Source organism: Limulus polyphemus, unplaced genomic scaffold (genome assembly GCF_000517525.1).
Source record: "Limulus polyphemus unplaced genomic scaffold, Limulus_polyphemus-2.1.2 Scaffold162, whole genome shotgun sequence".
In the NCBI taxonomy this organism is placed as follows: Eukaryota; Metazoa; Arthropoda; class Merostomata; order Xiphosura; family Limulidae; genus Limulus; species Limulus polyphemus.
Window position 1 is genome coordinate 926,279 of NW_013665772.1, and position 16,970 is coordinate 943,248.

Sequence of the window (16,970 nt, forward strand, 5' to 3'; positions counted from 1 at the left end):
TGTGTATTAAAAGGTTGTATCAAGGAAGAATAAACTGGGTTAATCAAGAAAGGACTTGTATTGCTGAAGTTTCTCGGAAAGAATTTATACCGGAAATTAACAAACAAGCAGATACGCAACAGTATTATCTGAGAAATAAATTCTGCAGAAAGAGTTCTGAAACACACTTACCTTTTCTCACACTTTAGCTTTATCCCAACAAAAGGTTCTCTTCTTTGCCTGTTCTTTTCAATGGTGGGTTTACTCTTAGAATATTAAGAAGTTTTCTAGCTACAAGATCATAGGTATTAAAAGTTGGATTGGTATGCATAACAATACCCGATGAATCTTACAACACTCTTATTCTTTGTATTGTGTATATTATAGATTCCTTTATAATTTCACTTTCTAATATTGAATATAATTTTCTCTTTGATAGGTAATACGTGGCATATTACTTTTTCCAATAATTGAACGCATGTCAACAACTCCCCAGGGTCAGTGGATGTGGCCACTCTTAAGCTATTTAAGACTTCCTGCCCTTTTTGGTGTATACGCTCTTAGTTATCTAAGCCCTCAACTACAGTGGCGTCTCCTCCTTTGGTATTTTAAAGATCGTCCTGTGCCTGAGTGTGTCCTACGTGCTAGTCTTAACCTTTTTCATCCAGAGTGTGCCCGCCAGTGTATGTTTATGGCGAAAGATGAACTTGATAGTGTGACCACTCTGGATATCGACAGTCTAAAATCCCACATGCATCATCTCATATTCTATTATGGATCCAGTGATCAGTGGTGTCCAGTATCCTACTATAAAGATTTGAAGGAGATGTTTCCTCAAGGTGATGTACGTCTCTGCCAGCACGGCTTTGAGCATGCCTTTGTGATAAACAACAGTCGAGAAGTGGGAGCCTTGGTAGCAGGGTGGATCTTAGAAGGGGTGCTAGAAACCCCTCGAGACATTCACTCCAAGGCACTACTTGTCTAGTTGGATCAAATGAAATAAACCTTGAGTAGTCAGATCCCAGAGATTAAACATAAGCTGTCTTTATAGCAACTTGCTGTGTTTTTGTTAATTTTTCCTGAAAATTAGTTACATATTTAACCTACATTGCAATGCACATATAGTTTTTATTTGTATTAAAGTTCATTATAAAGTTTTGTAAATGTTTCTTCGAACAATGAGTAGTTCACATATAATTAAGACTTTTGCAGGAATTCATTTCAATTACAGAAATGTTATAATACACTTTTTTGGGCTTTTGAAATGAATTACTTAGCTACATTTCAAAGGGGCAACTTGTTAGTATGTGATAAGCTATATAAAGTAGCAACTTGGAGACAAAAAAAGAAAAATTAAGAGTGCAGTAAACATACACAGTCAAATACTTTTAGCTTGCTATATTTTTGAAAGTTGGTTTATATAAAAAACCTCATTCTGATCACAGATGCACAGGAAACTAAAAACAGCTATTGCCATTCGGGCTTTCATTCATGGCTGTATTATGAAAGTATTTATTTAATCTGCATATAAGTTTTGTGCTAATTAATCTGCACTAATTAATCCAGAAAAATTAAACTTTATAAATTAGTTCACAGTTGTGATTGAATTAGAGTTTGCTTTAACTGTTTACTACTTAGTTCATCATTAATTTGTATGAAATGCGTCATCAGTTCATGACACCATTTTGTGTTATACAGAGGTATATTTTATTTTGAAAGTCATAGGGAAAAATATATAGTTTTATTTATCATTAAGTTATTGTGTTATAGGACCATATAAATGTTTTAATTATGTATATATTTAACTTTTTTACAAAATATTTCCAAAATTTAAATTTTATTTGTCTAAAATTTTATAATAATAATATATTGATGATATAGGATATAATTGCATGTGTCGCTAAATGTCATGATAAAACCTGACATTTCAAGCCTGATTTTTCAAACCATCCATAACATAAGTACACAGAAGGTTTTAAGCACTTTAACAAGATGGTGGTGATGTTGAATTTTACGAGGGCAATGCAAGTATTAACTAAAGTTTGATTTATATTAATTGTTATAATGTTAGTGAAGTAACAATCCCCCCTCTCCCTTATATTAACACTAGTTGAGTGGTATGATTCAGTGTCATAATTTTTTAAGCTATTTTTTACACCATTCTTGCATGACGAAAATGTTAAATGGCACAAAGATTTATCATAGATACAGTTAACTTTGCTGTTATTGATTCTACTTGCTTACTGTCGCAGTAGTTGATTGTTTTTGCATTACTTTATGACTATTATATGTATGTGTGGGCTTTACTGTAGAGTGAATTGATAGCTTTTAAAGTTAGAAATATCTTGATGTTGGCTAGATCACTAATAAGGCATTTTTCTTTGGATACCGTGGTCTACAAAACTATGAATGTGATGCTATAAAGTTCTGCTACTAATCCAGGAAGAGCACAAGGAATTTAAAACGGAACAACCTCAAACTACAATTTTCTATCTTGTGATCAGTTAAAAGAAGTGTATCACCTACACTGCCAATGTGTCTAGAAATCTACATTGATGCAGTGATCATTTTTTATGTAACATTATACAGTAGATTGTACTGTATTGTGGATACGGTGTATTAAGGTAGAGAGTTAAACATTTACCTACATTGGAGACTCATACATAGAACAAGGCTTAATCCAGAATTATCAAATGCAGCAAATACAATTCCCTCAATGTATTCTGCTTTAATTTTATTTAGTTTCTGAGAGTATCATATGTAAAATCTATGTAAATTTTTCGAGACAGAGTTTAAAATTTCTATATGATGAATTTGGACACTTTTTGTACACCCTAACAGCTTTTAGGCTGTTAAAAGATCTCATTATACATATGTATTGGATTTATGGTTGCTCTGTGAAGATCAGTTATGTACCTAACATATTCTTCATCAAGCCAGAAGACTTAGTTATTATTTATCTTCTGTCTTCAGGGATGAAAATGTGTCAGCTGATGGATTTCAGCCATTGCTTTTGTCAAATTGTCCTTGTACCCAATTTCTTCAAATCCAATGAGAAACTGTTGGAGGAGTGGGGTCTAGAAATAAAATAATAGCATTAGTAGGCTCAATTCAAGATTTTCTTGTCTTCTTTGATGCTTATGTTAAACCAAAATTTATATGTGAGGCTTAATTTAAGTGGTTGATTGATAGACTGCTGACCAATCACAAATGTCTTTTGAAGTTGAAGGTATCCAAACACCTTGGAACAGCACAAACTCCTTAAAGTGCAGTAGTGAAACCCACCAGTGGCACAGCAGTATGTCTGTGGACTTGCAACACTAGAAACTGGGTTTCGATATCCGTGGTGGGCAGAGCACAGATAGCCCATTGTGTAGCTTTGTGCTTAACTTCAAACAAACAAGCAGTAGTGAATGATTGAACAGGATCAGCATAAAGTAGGCTTAACTTTTACCATCCACTTAAATGGTGTGTACTTTTCACCCATTTGTTTAAAATTACATAGAACAGACCTTTGTATTTCATTGGACATTATTTTTATTTGTGAAATAATTTAGATAGCTTAAGTTGGAGAGATGGACATCATCCAATGAAAGTTGAGGAAGTATGTATATGACAAAATTTACAATATTGTTTTCAGTAATTAAGGATTTTTTGCTACAAATCAAAACATATTACAAACATCGAAGATTCCAAATTTATTTTTAGCCTCATAAGCTATATTACAGGCAGGAGGGTGAAATTTTAGGGTGGAGGGGGGGGGGGCTCTGACACCCACTTGTATCTGAGGGTGACATAATATTGTCAAAACGTTGTACATTTACATTAAAGTTTTTTCATTACCCAGTCGAGCCGTCTCCAAACTTTTACCCAAGAAATCAGTCATTTAATTTTGTAACTATGTAATTTTTCTAACATTTTTTTTTTCCAGGAAAATGAAGTATCCATATCTGTCTTTTAAAAGACTTATTTTATAGATAAATGATCAGTAATTTGACCTAGTTGGAACTAATTTGTACAAGTATTTCATGAAATTATTAGTTTCTATTTAACTGGTCCAATCATTGCAATTATAAATATTTGTATGTAGTATGTGTTTAGATATATCATGAAATGGCCAGCTAGTATGTTATCTGGTCTATGACTTTGATCATTGAAACATCAGTTAAGTTCGCAATAGACCTATGTTTACTGATCATTTTAGCAATAAATAATATGAATATTTTGTACCCCAAAATGGCCTAGGTGACCCCTAGACCCCCAGAATTTATAGGCTGGAACAAGAGGAAAGTTTCATTTGCTGTTCTCATTCCTTGACTATCATTTCTTAACTTACATGTAGTTGACTGATTCCTTTGTAATGCTTAGCATTCCTGCAAAGTTGTATCTAAACTTTTAACATAAATTTTCTGGAACTTAATAATTAACACACACACACACATATAGTATTTTTAAAAATATTTAACCAAAGCAATTTTTATAATTTTGGAGGAAGGCTCTGTTTGAAAAATATAGTTCAGTACCATCTACGATTCACATATTTGATGAACATTTACCAATATAGAAAAGTTCATCACAAACACACTTACTTGGGTGATGACTGATCTTTGATGTATGTCTAAAATCACATCATTTGTTATTTAACTTTTGTTCACCTTTCTGGAGACAGAAACTTTTATGACTTTCTCTTTTAATTTACTCATTCTGTAAGATGTTGATTTGTTGGGTAATTCTTTCAGCAGAACACAAAAAACGTGCCTGAAAATTTAACCTATCACAAAGTATAACAACATTCCTGGACCTTTGACCAAACATAATTACAGCTATGGACTCTTGGCCTTTCATCTATTAACTGCAGCCTGAATGTTTGACCTTTCACCAAACATAACTATAGTTCTAAACAGTATGAAATTTTGAAACAACCATTTCTAGTTTGATAGATTTGTTTTTGTACAACATTTCATTTCTAACAGCGAGACATGATCACATAAATGTTGTACATGAACATGTCTCGCAATAACGGATGAAACGCTATACAGAAATAAATTTATTATCCCACAAATAGCTGTTTCAAATATTCATATTGTTTGTAAGTTAAGTGTGTACCTCTTAAAAACATTTAGTTCTAGACCTTTGACCCTTCAACAAATATAACCATATTTTTGTTAACTTATTCATTAAATTTAATGTAAGGTCAAAATATTTAGAAAAATTTTATTTCAAAGCTGTATAGTTTAAAAATGTGAGTAGTTATTGGTATGAATAGGTTCCTGGGCAGCAAACACATTTTCCTTAAACTTCAAAATTTTATGATAGGTTCGTGTTAAAGAGGCAGACTAAACGTGACCTTTTGTAAACTCTGGTGGTTGGGGTTTAATAATCAAGTGTGGTTTTTAATAGTTGATTTATGTGTCAGAAACCGTTGTTTAATCAAAAGTTAGAGGACAACGGTAATAATGTGAAGAACGTTTATTAAACGTTTTGGAATAGTGTGGATACCATTTTTGGTAATTTAGAGGAAATGGGAATGTATACAAAACTATAGGATTGTACAAATTAACAAAGAAACAAAAAATGTGTAAAGGAAATTAGAACAGGTTTCATTGAAAATAAAACTATGAATTTTTATGTGTAGCATCTTTTTTTGTTATTATTATTGAACAAGGTTTTGTTTATTAAAAAGTGCAGTCAGATTTAGCAGTAGTCAAAGTAATGAAGTTGGTTGATAGAGCTTGTGTCCCATGTTTTTATTGTGCTGTTGTATTGCAGAGAGGCTGGGGTTGTTGAGTTTGTTACTAGTTTTAATTGACAAGTTCATAACCTCATATATTAAGATAACATTTCATTTTTACCATTATAAGAATCCTCGGTGTCTCCAGATGTGTATAAATATACAAGATATGAAAAATAGGTCAGGAGGGGGTCCTTTTGTGAGAGCTGGATTTCAGCTATAAGGTGGGTTTAAAAACCAATGTGTTGTTAGCATTGGTTAATAATTCTCTCACTCCAGATTCTGATCATGAAGCTATGTTTGTCAAGATGTGCTTAACTGGACATTTAGGTACAGTAGGTATTTTGTTTTGTTAACAAGCTTGTTTTAAAAAGGCACGGTGTTTTATATAACCTGATACTTTTGTAAACATTCTTAATTCCTGTAGGTTACTGTTGATGGAAACTGTGTTGTTTCTCATTACTACTGTAATACTCACTTATGATCAGATGTGGTATAGTTTAGTGATAAAGGAATCGATTTCCTCTTGTTCAAACAAATATTGTAGTATTAGATATTGAAGTTGTGTATTTGTTCTTCTTTTGATGCAGCAAAACAAGAACAAATTGGAACTTCAAAATTTTAATGTTGAGAACTTTTTCTGAGAAGTAACAAAATTTCTATGCTAGTTACTACAAGTTTTATACTGGCAAACATTTTATAAAGTCTTGATACATGAAAGTAAAGTATCAAAACATTTAACTGTAGTTTAACTTTTAAAATAAAAACAACTGCTATGAGTGTCACTTATATGAGAAAGAAGTATTTCAATATATAAAATATTTTTTTCAGAGTTTTTATTTCTACAAATAAGTTATGTGTGATATTACTCATACTGAATTACTTGCTTAGATATATCACATACATTAGCATCTGTAGATGCAAACCTAATTATTCTCATAACATGGAATTGATTTTTGAATTTACAGTTATAAAAAAAAAAAGCGTGAGAGATGCATTAGTAATTAAACCTCAACTCAGTGTGTTGAATATACATAACATTCAAAGAAAAATAGTTCCAGAAAAAAAGCCATTTTGTTTTCATACTTGTAAGCATTATTAGTTACTTGTTTCATACCAACTTGAAACAATATTACATATTTTTGTTTATAACTAGGACTTTGCACAGAATAAAATACACATCCCACTCACAGTTCTTTTCTAAATCTTAAATGATGTTCAGTAAAAACATGATAAAGTTTCTACCTCATTTAAAGGTTAAAGTACACTAACTTGGTGTAAGAAAGAGAGTAATTTTTGCCACAATTCTGTTAAAGGTTATCAGTGCACTATATGATTAGATTAATGTGAATTTATTTAAGAACTTTTTTTGTTAATAACACAAAGTATTAGGCTTTCAAGATAAATTAATTGTTACTGTTTGTAGAATAAATAAGCACACTTAGCTGCTGGTACGTAAGAATATAGTTTATAAGGCACGTAACTGTTACAGAAAAAATCAAATTGGAAGAGACTGCTTAAAATGTTTGACAGCAGCTAAAAAAAAATGATAAGAAAAGTGCCCTTAGGAATCTTCCTTTAAAGTATTACCTTTAAACAACCATAACACAATGATGAGTATACATACATATATATGTGTGTGAAATACATGGTGGTGCCTTTATATAACAGTGTAACATGATACCTTGGCTAGCATTTAATGTAGCAAAGAAAAACAACCTACTTCAGAATATAATAACGTTTTGCATTATTCTTAGCATATATTAATTTGCTCCTTGTGATAAAAATAAGACAACAGAATGAAGTATAAGAGAATTCATATGTATGTCATGAGAATTTCATTGTACAGTTTTTTCTCAGTTAATTAAACTTTAAAACTGTTACAGTACGTAAGAAACTTACAGCAAAATTAGCATCAAATATAAGCTTGGCATGTTAATAGCATGCAATTATATTACTGGCTGTATTTAATGTAAAGTTTATAAGTGGAACCTTCTCAACTTATAAGCATATCATATCAGTTATATTTTTTCTACTTTAACAAAAAATTAGCTACAAAATTAGAGTAGGGACTGATAATAGTTAAAATTTGTATGTTTTTTAAGATCATACAGGTAATATTATGTGTTATTATACATATATAATTAGCTACATTTTTATTTTTATTCATTTTACTTGCATAATCATTTTTTCGGAGCCATTTGCCACATTCAAGTAAAAATGGTGTGATTGGGATGTAAAACAAAAGCAGTAGTTTTAAAAGCATTAAAACAAAGTAACTCATCAAATGGCATGCTAAATGAAGACACTAGAGTTAGAAGGTAAAATAAAAAAGCAACATACTTCAAACTACTTATATTTCTACAAAAACTTATGGAAAAGAAAATATAAAAATAACCATCCTATCTTGTGTCAAGCAGAAGATGACAAATATTGAACTTTAATTACTATCATATGTGCTGTCATATGAACTTTGTAAAGTAGATAGTTTCTCTTGTGCTGCCATGCACATTTTCTGAAGTAGGTCATTACTCATGAATTTTATAATTATGGTCATGTGAAATTTGTGAAGTTAATAATTACTTGTGGACTTTGTGAAGTAGATACCTAATGAGTTTTGTGAAGTTAATAATTACTTGTACAATTTGTGAAGTAGATATCTAGTGAATTTTGTGAGGTTAATAATTACTTGTGGACTTTGTGAAGTAGATATCTAGTGAATTTTGTGAAGTTAGTAATTACTTGTGGACTTTGTGAAGTAGATACTTAGTGAATTTTGTGAAGTTGATAATTACTTGTGGACTTCGTGAAGTAGATACTTAGTGAATTTTGTGAAGTTGATAATTACTTGTGGACTTCGTGAAGTAGATACTTAGTGAATTTTGTGAAGTTAATTATTACTTGTGGGCTTTGTAAAGTAGATACCTAGTGAATTTTGTGAAGTTAATAATTACTTGTGGACTTTGTAAAGTAGATACCTAGTGAATTTTGTGAAGTTAATAATTACTTGTGGACTTTGCGAAGTAGATACCTAGTGAATTTTGTGTATTTGATAATTAAATGTATGTAGAGTCAATAATTACGTTCATGGATTTTGTGAAATAGATAATTACTCTCATGTGGATATTGTGAGGTTGATGATTACTTTCATGTGGGTTTTGTGAAGTTGTTACTTTCACATGGATTTTGTGAAGTACATCATACCAGTCTCAAGATTAATATTATGTGCTTTCACACTTATTTGATCCTTGTTTCTTGACTACAGTTTTTAATCAATATTTGATTTAATTACTTTTGTTTTTCCTTCCTTAATTGTGTGTCTATTTTCCATTTATTTCCCCCAGCAACAACTGATTTTTCTGTTTGAAGCACATGATGTTTCTGTAAGGATTTACTCTGCATGTTATTTTAGTATGTTGTCATCATCTTGTTTTGGTCTGCTTAATTTCACAATATAAATAACTTTTAGAAATATCCTTTGAACTGTAATTGGTATTAGATTTTTATTTTAAAAACTGTTGAATTTACACAAAAAAATGAAACAGAGAATTAGAGTATTCAGTTTTTACATGAGTATTATTTTGGTTGCAGTGGTGTTATCCGTATCATAAACAGCTGTTTCTGTAACAAATTGTCGAGATTTGCTAGAAAGGAATCAAAATTCAAGATGCCCAAATTTTTGTGCAAGAGATTGCACACCAAATCAGGTTTTTATCATGGCAGGATAGTTTGAAAATTGTTTAAAATGTTTGTTTATAAAATTGTTTCTTTAAGATTTGTTGTTAATATCTTAGTAGCTTCTTAAGAACGTGCCAAGTAGAAAGGTTCACAGTTTGTTTTTTCAAGGTAATCCTTTCGACCATTTCCATTGACCTTTTGCTTCATCCTTTTTTTTTTATGATTATTATAATATAAATTGAAATAACAGAGAAATGTAACACTATTTTATTAATTTTTAATGCTTTTGCACAATGTTGTATTTTTTTCTAATCACTTGGTAATTGGATGTTTAGTTCGCTACCTCATTTATTTGATGCATGAGAATGACGCTGCCAGAAGTGTCAAGAACTTGTGTTTTTATTTGCGTGTGCACGCATGTAGTTAATTGTAAGTTTGAAAACAACTAGATATATATGAGACACAAATTTAATTGTTAGAAATTAGTTTTGTTTTCATTATTTTTCTTGTTTCATTTAAATAATTATGATCGTATGGATAGCCAATTAAAAAATATCAACATTTGTAGAACTTAAAACACTAAGTATGTGTTTTTCAGTACTGCAGACATAAATGAATGTGAGTCCAACATTTATGGTAGCTACTATTGTAATCAAAACCTATTGAATTTTAGTAATAAATGTTGTGGAATAATTTGTTCTGGAATGCTTTGTTATTAACAGTGGAATTAATTTCTAAGCAATAATTTTCTCAGTGTTAGACAAAAGTGTTACATATTGGTCCATCCATGGAACTCGGTAAATATACAAGTGATAAAAATTACAATTTGAGATTAAAACAAATACAAAATTCTTTCTTAATATTATTAAGAATATGTATTTAAATGGCACTGCTGATGTTGATATAAATTATATTGCATTGTGGTAGCTGTGCTGGTTCATAATCTCTTGAACTAATTGCTTTTCTATATATTATGAGACTGTTGAACAAGTGCTTGTGAAGGTTTTCCCAATTTGGAGATGATGAGTATTATATCAAGTAAACACTGAATTGTCATTGTTTAAAGTATTGCGCTTTGTAACCCGAAGTAGGATTAAATACTAATGTGTGTTGTGATAGTTGTATTAAAAAGGTTTATACAAACCTGCTTGTGGAATTTGTTGTAACTCCCACTCAACTTTCCTTAATGTCGTGTACTGTGGATTGTATAATTTTACTCAGTTTGTTTAGTTGAATAAATACAAGTTTATTCTAACCATGTGTATTTGTGTGAACTGACAGCATCATAATGAAAGTCAACAATTAATATTCAACTTCTAAGTTTTCGACAAAGCTTTGGAGCATTCTATACATCTTGATTTAGCCAGAAGTTTTCAGTCCTTCACTATCAGTGAAAGAGTATAAAGGTCAAATTGACGTCTTCAGTCATTCACTATCAGTGAAAGAGTATAAAGGTCAAATTGACATCTTCAGTCATTCACTCTCAGTGAAAGAGTATAAAGGTCCAATTGACGTCTTCAGTCATTCAATCTAAGTGAAAGAGTATAAAGGTTAAATTGGAAGTCTTGAGTCATTCATTCTCAATGAAAGAGTATAAAGGTCAAATTGACGTCTTCAGTCCTCCACTATCAGTGAAAGAGTATAAAGGTCAAATTGACATCTTCAGTCATTCACTCTCAATGAAAGAGTATAAAGGTCAAATTGACGTCTTCAGTCATTCAATCTCAGTGAAAGAATATAAAGGTTAAATTGGATGTCTTCAGTTATTCATTCTCAATAAATGAATATAAGAATGTCTAACTAATTAGTTATCAAGCTGTACATAACAGTGCTGTTTTACGTACTCTTGTGTTATTTGTTGAATTTTCTAGCAATCACGTTAACTCATAATGTAATGTCTCTGTCTGCATAAGCACTGTAAATCATCTTTTTTTTATTTTGATACTTAATCAAACTGCATTTTATTTTAATTTTAAGGAAATATTTCACTTATTTCTGTATTGTACAATATCTTAGTTAATCTGATTTAATGTACATTCTTTGAATAATCTGTTCCTAAGTGTCACGTGTTCAGTCATATTTCACTTATTTCTATATTGTACAATATCTTAGTTAATTTGATTTAATGTACATTCTTTGAATAATCTGTTCCTAAGTGTCACGTGTTCAGTCATATTTCGTTTGGGTTCTTGAAAAGAAATTTGAAAAAACAATTAAAGAAGGATGACATTCAGCATCTTCAGTTGAACGTGAACTTGGGGATGCTCTTTGCCAACTGATAGGCCATGGATGGCAAGTCTACCACGTATGAGACCGGGACAAGGAAACTTCTGTAAAGATGCTGATGACATTACAAGGTTGAAGGGCCTTAACCAGCCAGCACTGGAAGTACCTACACCCTGAGCTCCAATTCAAACATGGGAGAGGATGAACAGAGGGCCAAAGTTGGCTACTGGTAATCTTGACTTCTACCAAAAAGTCATCTCATCCAGCTAATCTGAGAGTCAAGCCAGCAACTGGTCCCAATCAATGCTGTACCTATACTAACCACAGTAATGTGACTCAAATAAGGCTACAGATAGATTTTGGATACATGCTTGCAGAAGTGATGAGAATCTTTGAACTTTTTTTTAGGCTTTGGACAAAATTTGAAATGTTTTCAGAGTGCTTATTGACTTTTGGAAAACTTAACAACCCCCTTCCCTTTATGGTGGTAATAGAGTTTTACTTGTACGTACCTTAACCTTTCTTTTGAGGAAGTAAAGACATTTACAGCTACATACCTCAACCTCCCTTTTTTAAGGGGTTATGACTTGAAAAGAGTTAAATGCCATTGAGAGTTATTATCAATAATGAATGTATAAAAGGGTGTAGGAAAAGGCAATTTTAAGCTGCCAGGATCAGTGTTAATAATGTCCTGTGCCAGGGATTCAGTTCTGAGGTATCTCACACACCACACAGGTGCTGTACCAACAGAGCTATAGATTAATCCACTAGCAGTTGCTAGTAATTTTTAACAACTTTATTTACCACATTCTTCCCCTTTAACAAACAAGGCCCTTTCTCAGGCTTTATCTCTCCTCGTATTACAACCCCTCCAACTGCTTCAGATTTCAATCTACTTATAAATGGTACTAAATCTTAAGTTACATACTTTAGACTATGGTGTAACAGAAAATAAGACCTTCAAATAAGGTCATCGCAACTCAATGGTAGATAATAAATTGTTGCAATAAAATAACATGAATTTACAGCTCAAGACTGTATCAAAACAAGAACATACCAATAATTAAATACTTGCCCATGCAAATTCTGAGAGGGGGCTACTGTTTTCCCTGGAATTAATATTTTTTCCAAGTTCCTTGATTTTTCTAAATTTGTGTACAACCTACCATAGTTAACTGTCAACTTGTAACTTTATTTTTTTCTCTCATTATTTCAAAGTTAACAAAGTAGTTGCTCTGACCATGGTCAAGGAGAATGAAACCAATAGACTACCTTATGTGTATAAATGTGCCAATTATATGGTGTAAATACGTGGTTTGAGTCAGTGTATACCACTAATATTTCATCTGTGGTCCAGAGAAGCGAAACAATTAGCCTATACTGTGTGGATAGATATGTCAATTATATGGTGTACATAAATGGTTTGAGTCAACGTATACCACTAATATTTCATTTGTGGTCCAGAGAAGCGAAACAATTAGCTTATACTGTGTGGTTAGATGTGCCGATCATATGGTGTAAATACGTGGTTTGAGTTGAAGTATAGCACCTGTATTTCATCTGGGATCAGCCTCTTGTTCAGAGTTGTTAAAATAGTCATAAAACATGGTTGTTAAATACACACTGTTATCTAAGTAGGACCAGTAGTACTGATTGACGTGTTTTGAATTTGGAGCAAAGCTATGATTGAATCATTGTGCTACCGTTTAGTCATCTTTAAACAGATTTATTTAATGTTTCCTTTGTTAGCTCTTTCTAAAAATTAAAACAATCATTGGTTCACATTACAATTATCTTTAATAAAAAAAAATACTTTCATTTTTTGGACAGTTATCGACCTTAAAAAGACAACAGTATTCTACGTCACATCTTATTTCACAGTGAGATATCATTTTAGTTTATATATAGGTTTGTTTTGGGTTTGATTTCAGTAAATAAATAAGAAATACAGAGACAGTCATATTTTATTTTTGAAATTAAATGCATTTTTATTTAATGGTATTTGAGTTACGTAAGTTATCAGGGTAATACACAAGACTATGTAGCATAAAAACCACCGACAGCAAGATATATAATAATACAGAGTTGACTTAAGTTGCATTTACCCACCAAACACATGAGATCAGGGAATTTTTTCTTTCTTTTTTTTCACTTGTGGGTAATGTGTAACCTAGATGAAGTGCCCAGACTGGGAATCCAAGGGTTTGTGCTTCTCATCACATTTTGTCAAAACTTGCACTTTACACTTTGGGGACACAGGTATGCTATAAGAGTGATGGTCAACTCCTCTATTTGGTTAGATAAGACAGTTGAAGGTTGGTGTTAATGAATAGCAACCTGTCTTCCATTTTCTCAGTTCAAACGTTTGACTCGTATTATTTGTTTAAGATAAGGCTGAAATGTTGCTTTTAACAGCTTTCAATAATATGGATTATTGTTTCAACATCTCATTGAAGGTTTTACTTGTATTCTTTGTTTAATATAAGACAGAAATGTTTTCGTATTGGGAGAAAGCTGTTAACAGCAACAGTTCCTTCTTATATATTCAACAAAGAATAGGTGGTTAAACCTTCTGTGTGTTTCAGAAACCCTGAAAACAATCAGGAGAAAGCTGTTAACAGCAACAGTTCCTTCTTATATATTCAACAAAGAATAGGTGGTTAAACCTTCTGCGTGTTTCAGAAACCATGATAACAATTAGGAGAAAGCTGGATTGTTTCCAGGGTTTCTGAAACACACAGAAGGTTTAACCACCTGTTCTTTGTTGAATATATAAGAAGGAACTGTTGCTGTTAACAGCTTTCTCCTAATTGTTATAATGGTTTCTGAAACACACAGGTTTAACCACCTATTCTTTGTTGAATATATAAGAAGGAACTGTTACTGCTAACAGCTTTCTCCTAATTGTTTTCATGGTATCTAAAGCTCATCGAACGTTTGACTTGTACTATTTGTTTAATATAGTGGAAATGTAGCTCTGAACGAAAATTCTAAACAAACATTAATCTGCTTACTTTTATAAGTAAACAATAAAACAAAATCATTACAAGTGAAGATTTTGTCATATACAATTCTTATACAAATTTGTTTTGTAAATATAATGAAAAATCTTTTGAAGAAAACTGTACATGCATTAAAAATATGTGTATTAATATTTCTTTACCTTCTTATTTATCAAAATAGGTATAAGTGAACAAATCTCCCAACCTTTAATATTTGGTATAGTACCACAAGGTTTTTGTAATGCTAGCTAATGTAATTACTATAATATGAAAATTTTGAAACACATATTTCCAAAAAACATCATAATTCCAAATTTTCAACTCTGAATATTTGTTTAATGTGCAAGTGAGGATATATATATACTTGTATTATAAACACATTTACCAGCTAGTATGTACACACAGGTAAAACAGATTTGTGACAATGATTTTTTATTATTTCTATGTAATTCAAACCCAAGTTACAAATCTGAAACAAGGTAAATATATTTCTATTTTCAAGAAAGTGAAGATCTGGGAAAAAGTACTAGAGTGAAAACCATGACTACTTCTTGCAAAAAACATGAGTACTTTATTTACAATAATTACATGTTCAACAAAACCAAACTGGGTCTTAGGAAATTACTTTTAGCATTAAAAAAAAAGCTTCACATACTGTATTACAGGTTGAAAACCACCACCCTTGTTCAGTAATTTACCTCTTATTTCTATGTAGAATACTTCTACAAATAAAATAAGAAATATTACAAAATAGCTTTATGCAAACCGTACACAAATAAACCAGAATCTTAATAAATGTACGACCCTACTTACATATAAAATATTAATTGCCTTTATCAATAAGGAAATTTTTTCAGTTGCTCCACAGTTTCAATAAACATAAAATGCAAAAAACCTGTTCGTAGCAATACTTCAACGATCATAGTTCTTGTCCCTTAAACCTCACATAGATCTATATAAGAAGGAACTGAACTTATAAGTTTCTATTATTTTTTAAACTAATTAATTTTACTCATTCAAAACAAAAAATACAATAACAGTGCTTTAAAACCTGAAATAAAGTTGCTTGAAAATGGAGTAATAAAACCTTATTGGACAAACTTTTTATTACTATTCATTTATCTTGATTGTTTTTAATAAAATCTTGGATTTATTTTCCTAATTCAGTGCTTTATCCTATGTTTTAAGTAAATGTTACAAATATTCACTGTCTTATTACCTTTTAAGTTAATGTTACAAAATATAAGCAAGAGCAATCAAAGCTATACAAATAGATAGATGACTTAAGATTTGTTTAATAACATGATTAAATAATAATCCTCTAAACTGTTCTATTACAAACACTTAAAAACTTTGCAGCATACTCACTTACTACATTTTACTCCAATCTGAAAGAAGTTTTAGAAAATGCACAAAATCGTACCTTCAAAACTACAAGACAATCATATACAGAAATACAAAAGTACAAAGTTGTGTGTAGTAAATACAGAATTCAGTGAAGTCATATTTACATAATCTCAATTACTTTCAACACTGGTCTGTGAAGTTGTGTTTACATAATCTCAATTACTTTAAACACTGGTCTGATTCAATATACATTTTGCATCAACTATAGAAACTAAATATATATATATATATATGGAACAAGTTGATTATTCAATATGTGAAAGTTAACAGAGCTAATGCTCCAGTACCTCCAATGTAAAACTTCAGGGTTTAGATTTTTGCTTGCATGTAGTTCAGAAGAAATTCTCAAGCTCTCAAAATTGAAGTTAGTAATGAAATTCAACTATATTCATCATGATCTGTTACTTTATAGTTTGGTGTGAATACTAAATCTCTGAAGGTGAAGAAAAGTGATAATTCTGTGGGTTCTGGGTAAATGTCTATAATTTGGGATGACAGTAGTAATGCTGTTTTGTTATCAGATTGTGAATGTTGATGAAATGCCCAAAGTTGGCATGTCACAGCACCAATGAAAGAATAGCAAAAGCAAATAATACTTATACTGATATTCATAAGATCATCACAAGGAATCTGTTGTAAAAGTTAAAAAGGTCTGCTACCAGAGTCAGAAAACCCATCAAGTTTGAATACAAGTCTGTAGTTTGTCTCACTAACCACAATAGAATATAATTCTGTATTTCATAGATATAGTAGAAACAGAAGTTTGATGGTTAAAATCTGCAAATCTTTTATACATATATATATATATATATATATATATATATATACTACACACACACACACATATATACGTATGTGATATAATAATACTATAGTACGACGACGTAAGTTAACAAACAGACAAACGAAACTACTACCTAACCTATTACTCGTTCTAACTGAACGTA

At 31.0% G+C, this 16,970-nt stretch overlaps 1 protein-coding gene across 1 annotated transcript in view; it reads left to right on the forward strand.

Moving 5' to 3' along the window:
• Window positions 1–1,743, forward strand: part of LOC106477087 (lipid droplet-associated hydrolase-like) — a 15,194-nt gene extending 13,451 nt beyond the window's left edge. The window contains exon 5 of the mRNA XM_022381426.1: window positions 419–1,743. Coding sequence (XP_022237134.1) covers window positions 419–964 — 546 coding nt within the window. The 3' untranslated portion in view covers window positions 965–1,743. The remainder of the gene's footprint in view (window positions 1–418) is intronic.
• Window positions 1,744–16,970: the final 15,227 nt, after the last annotated feature.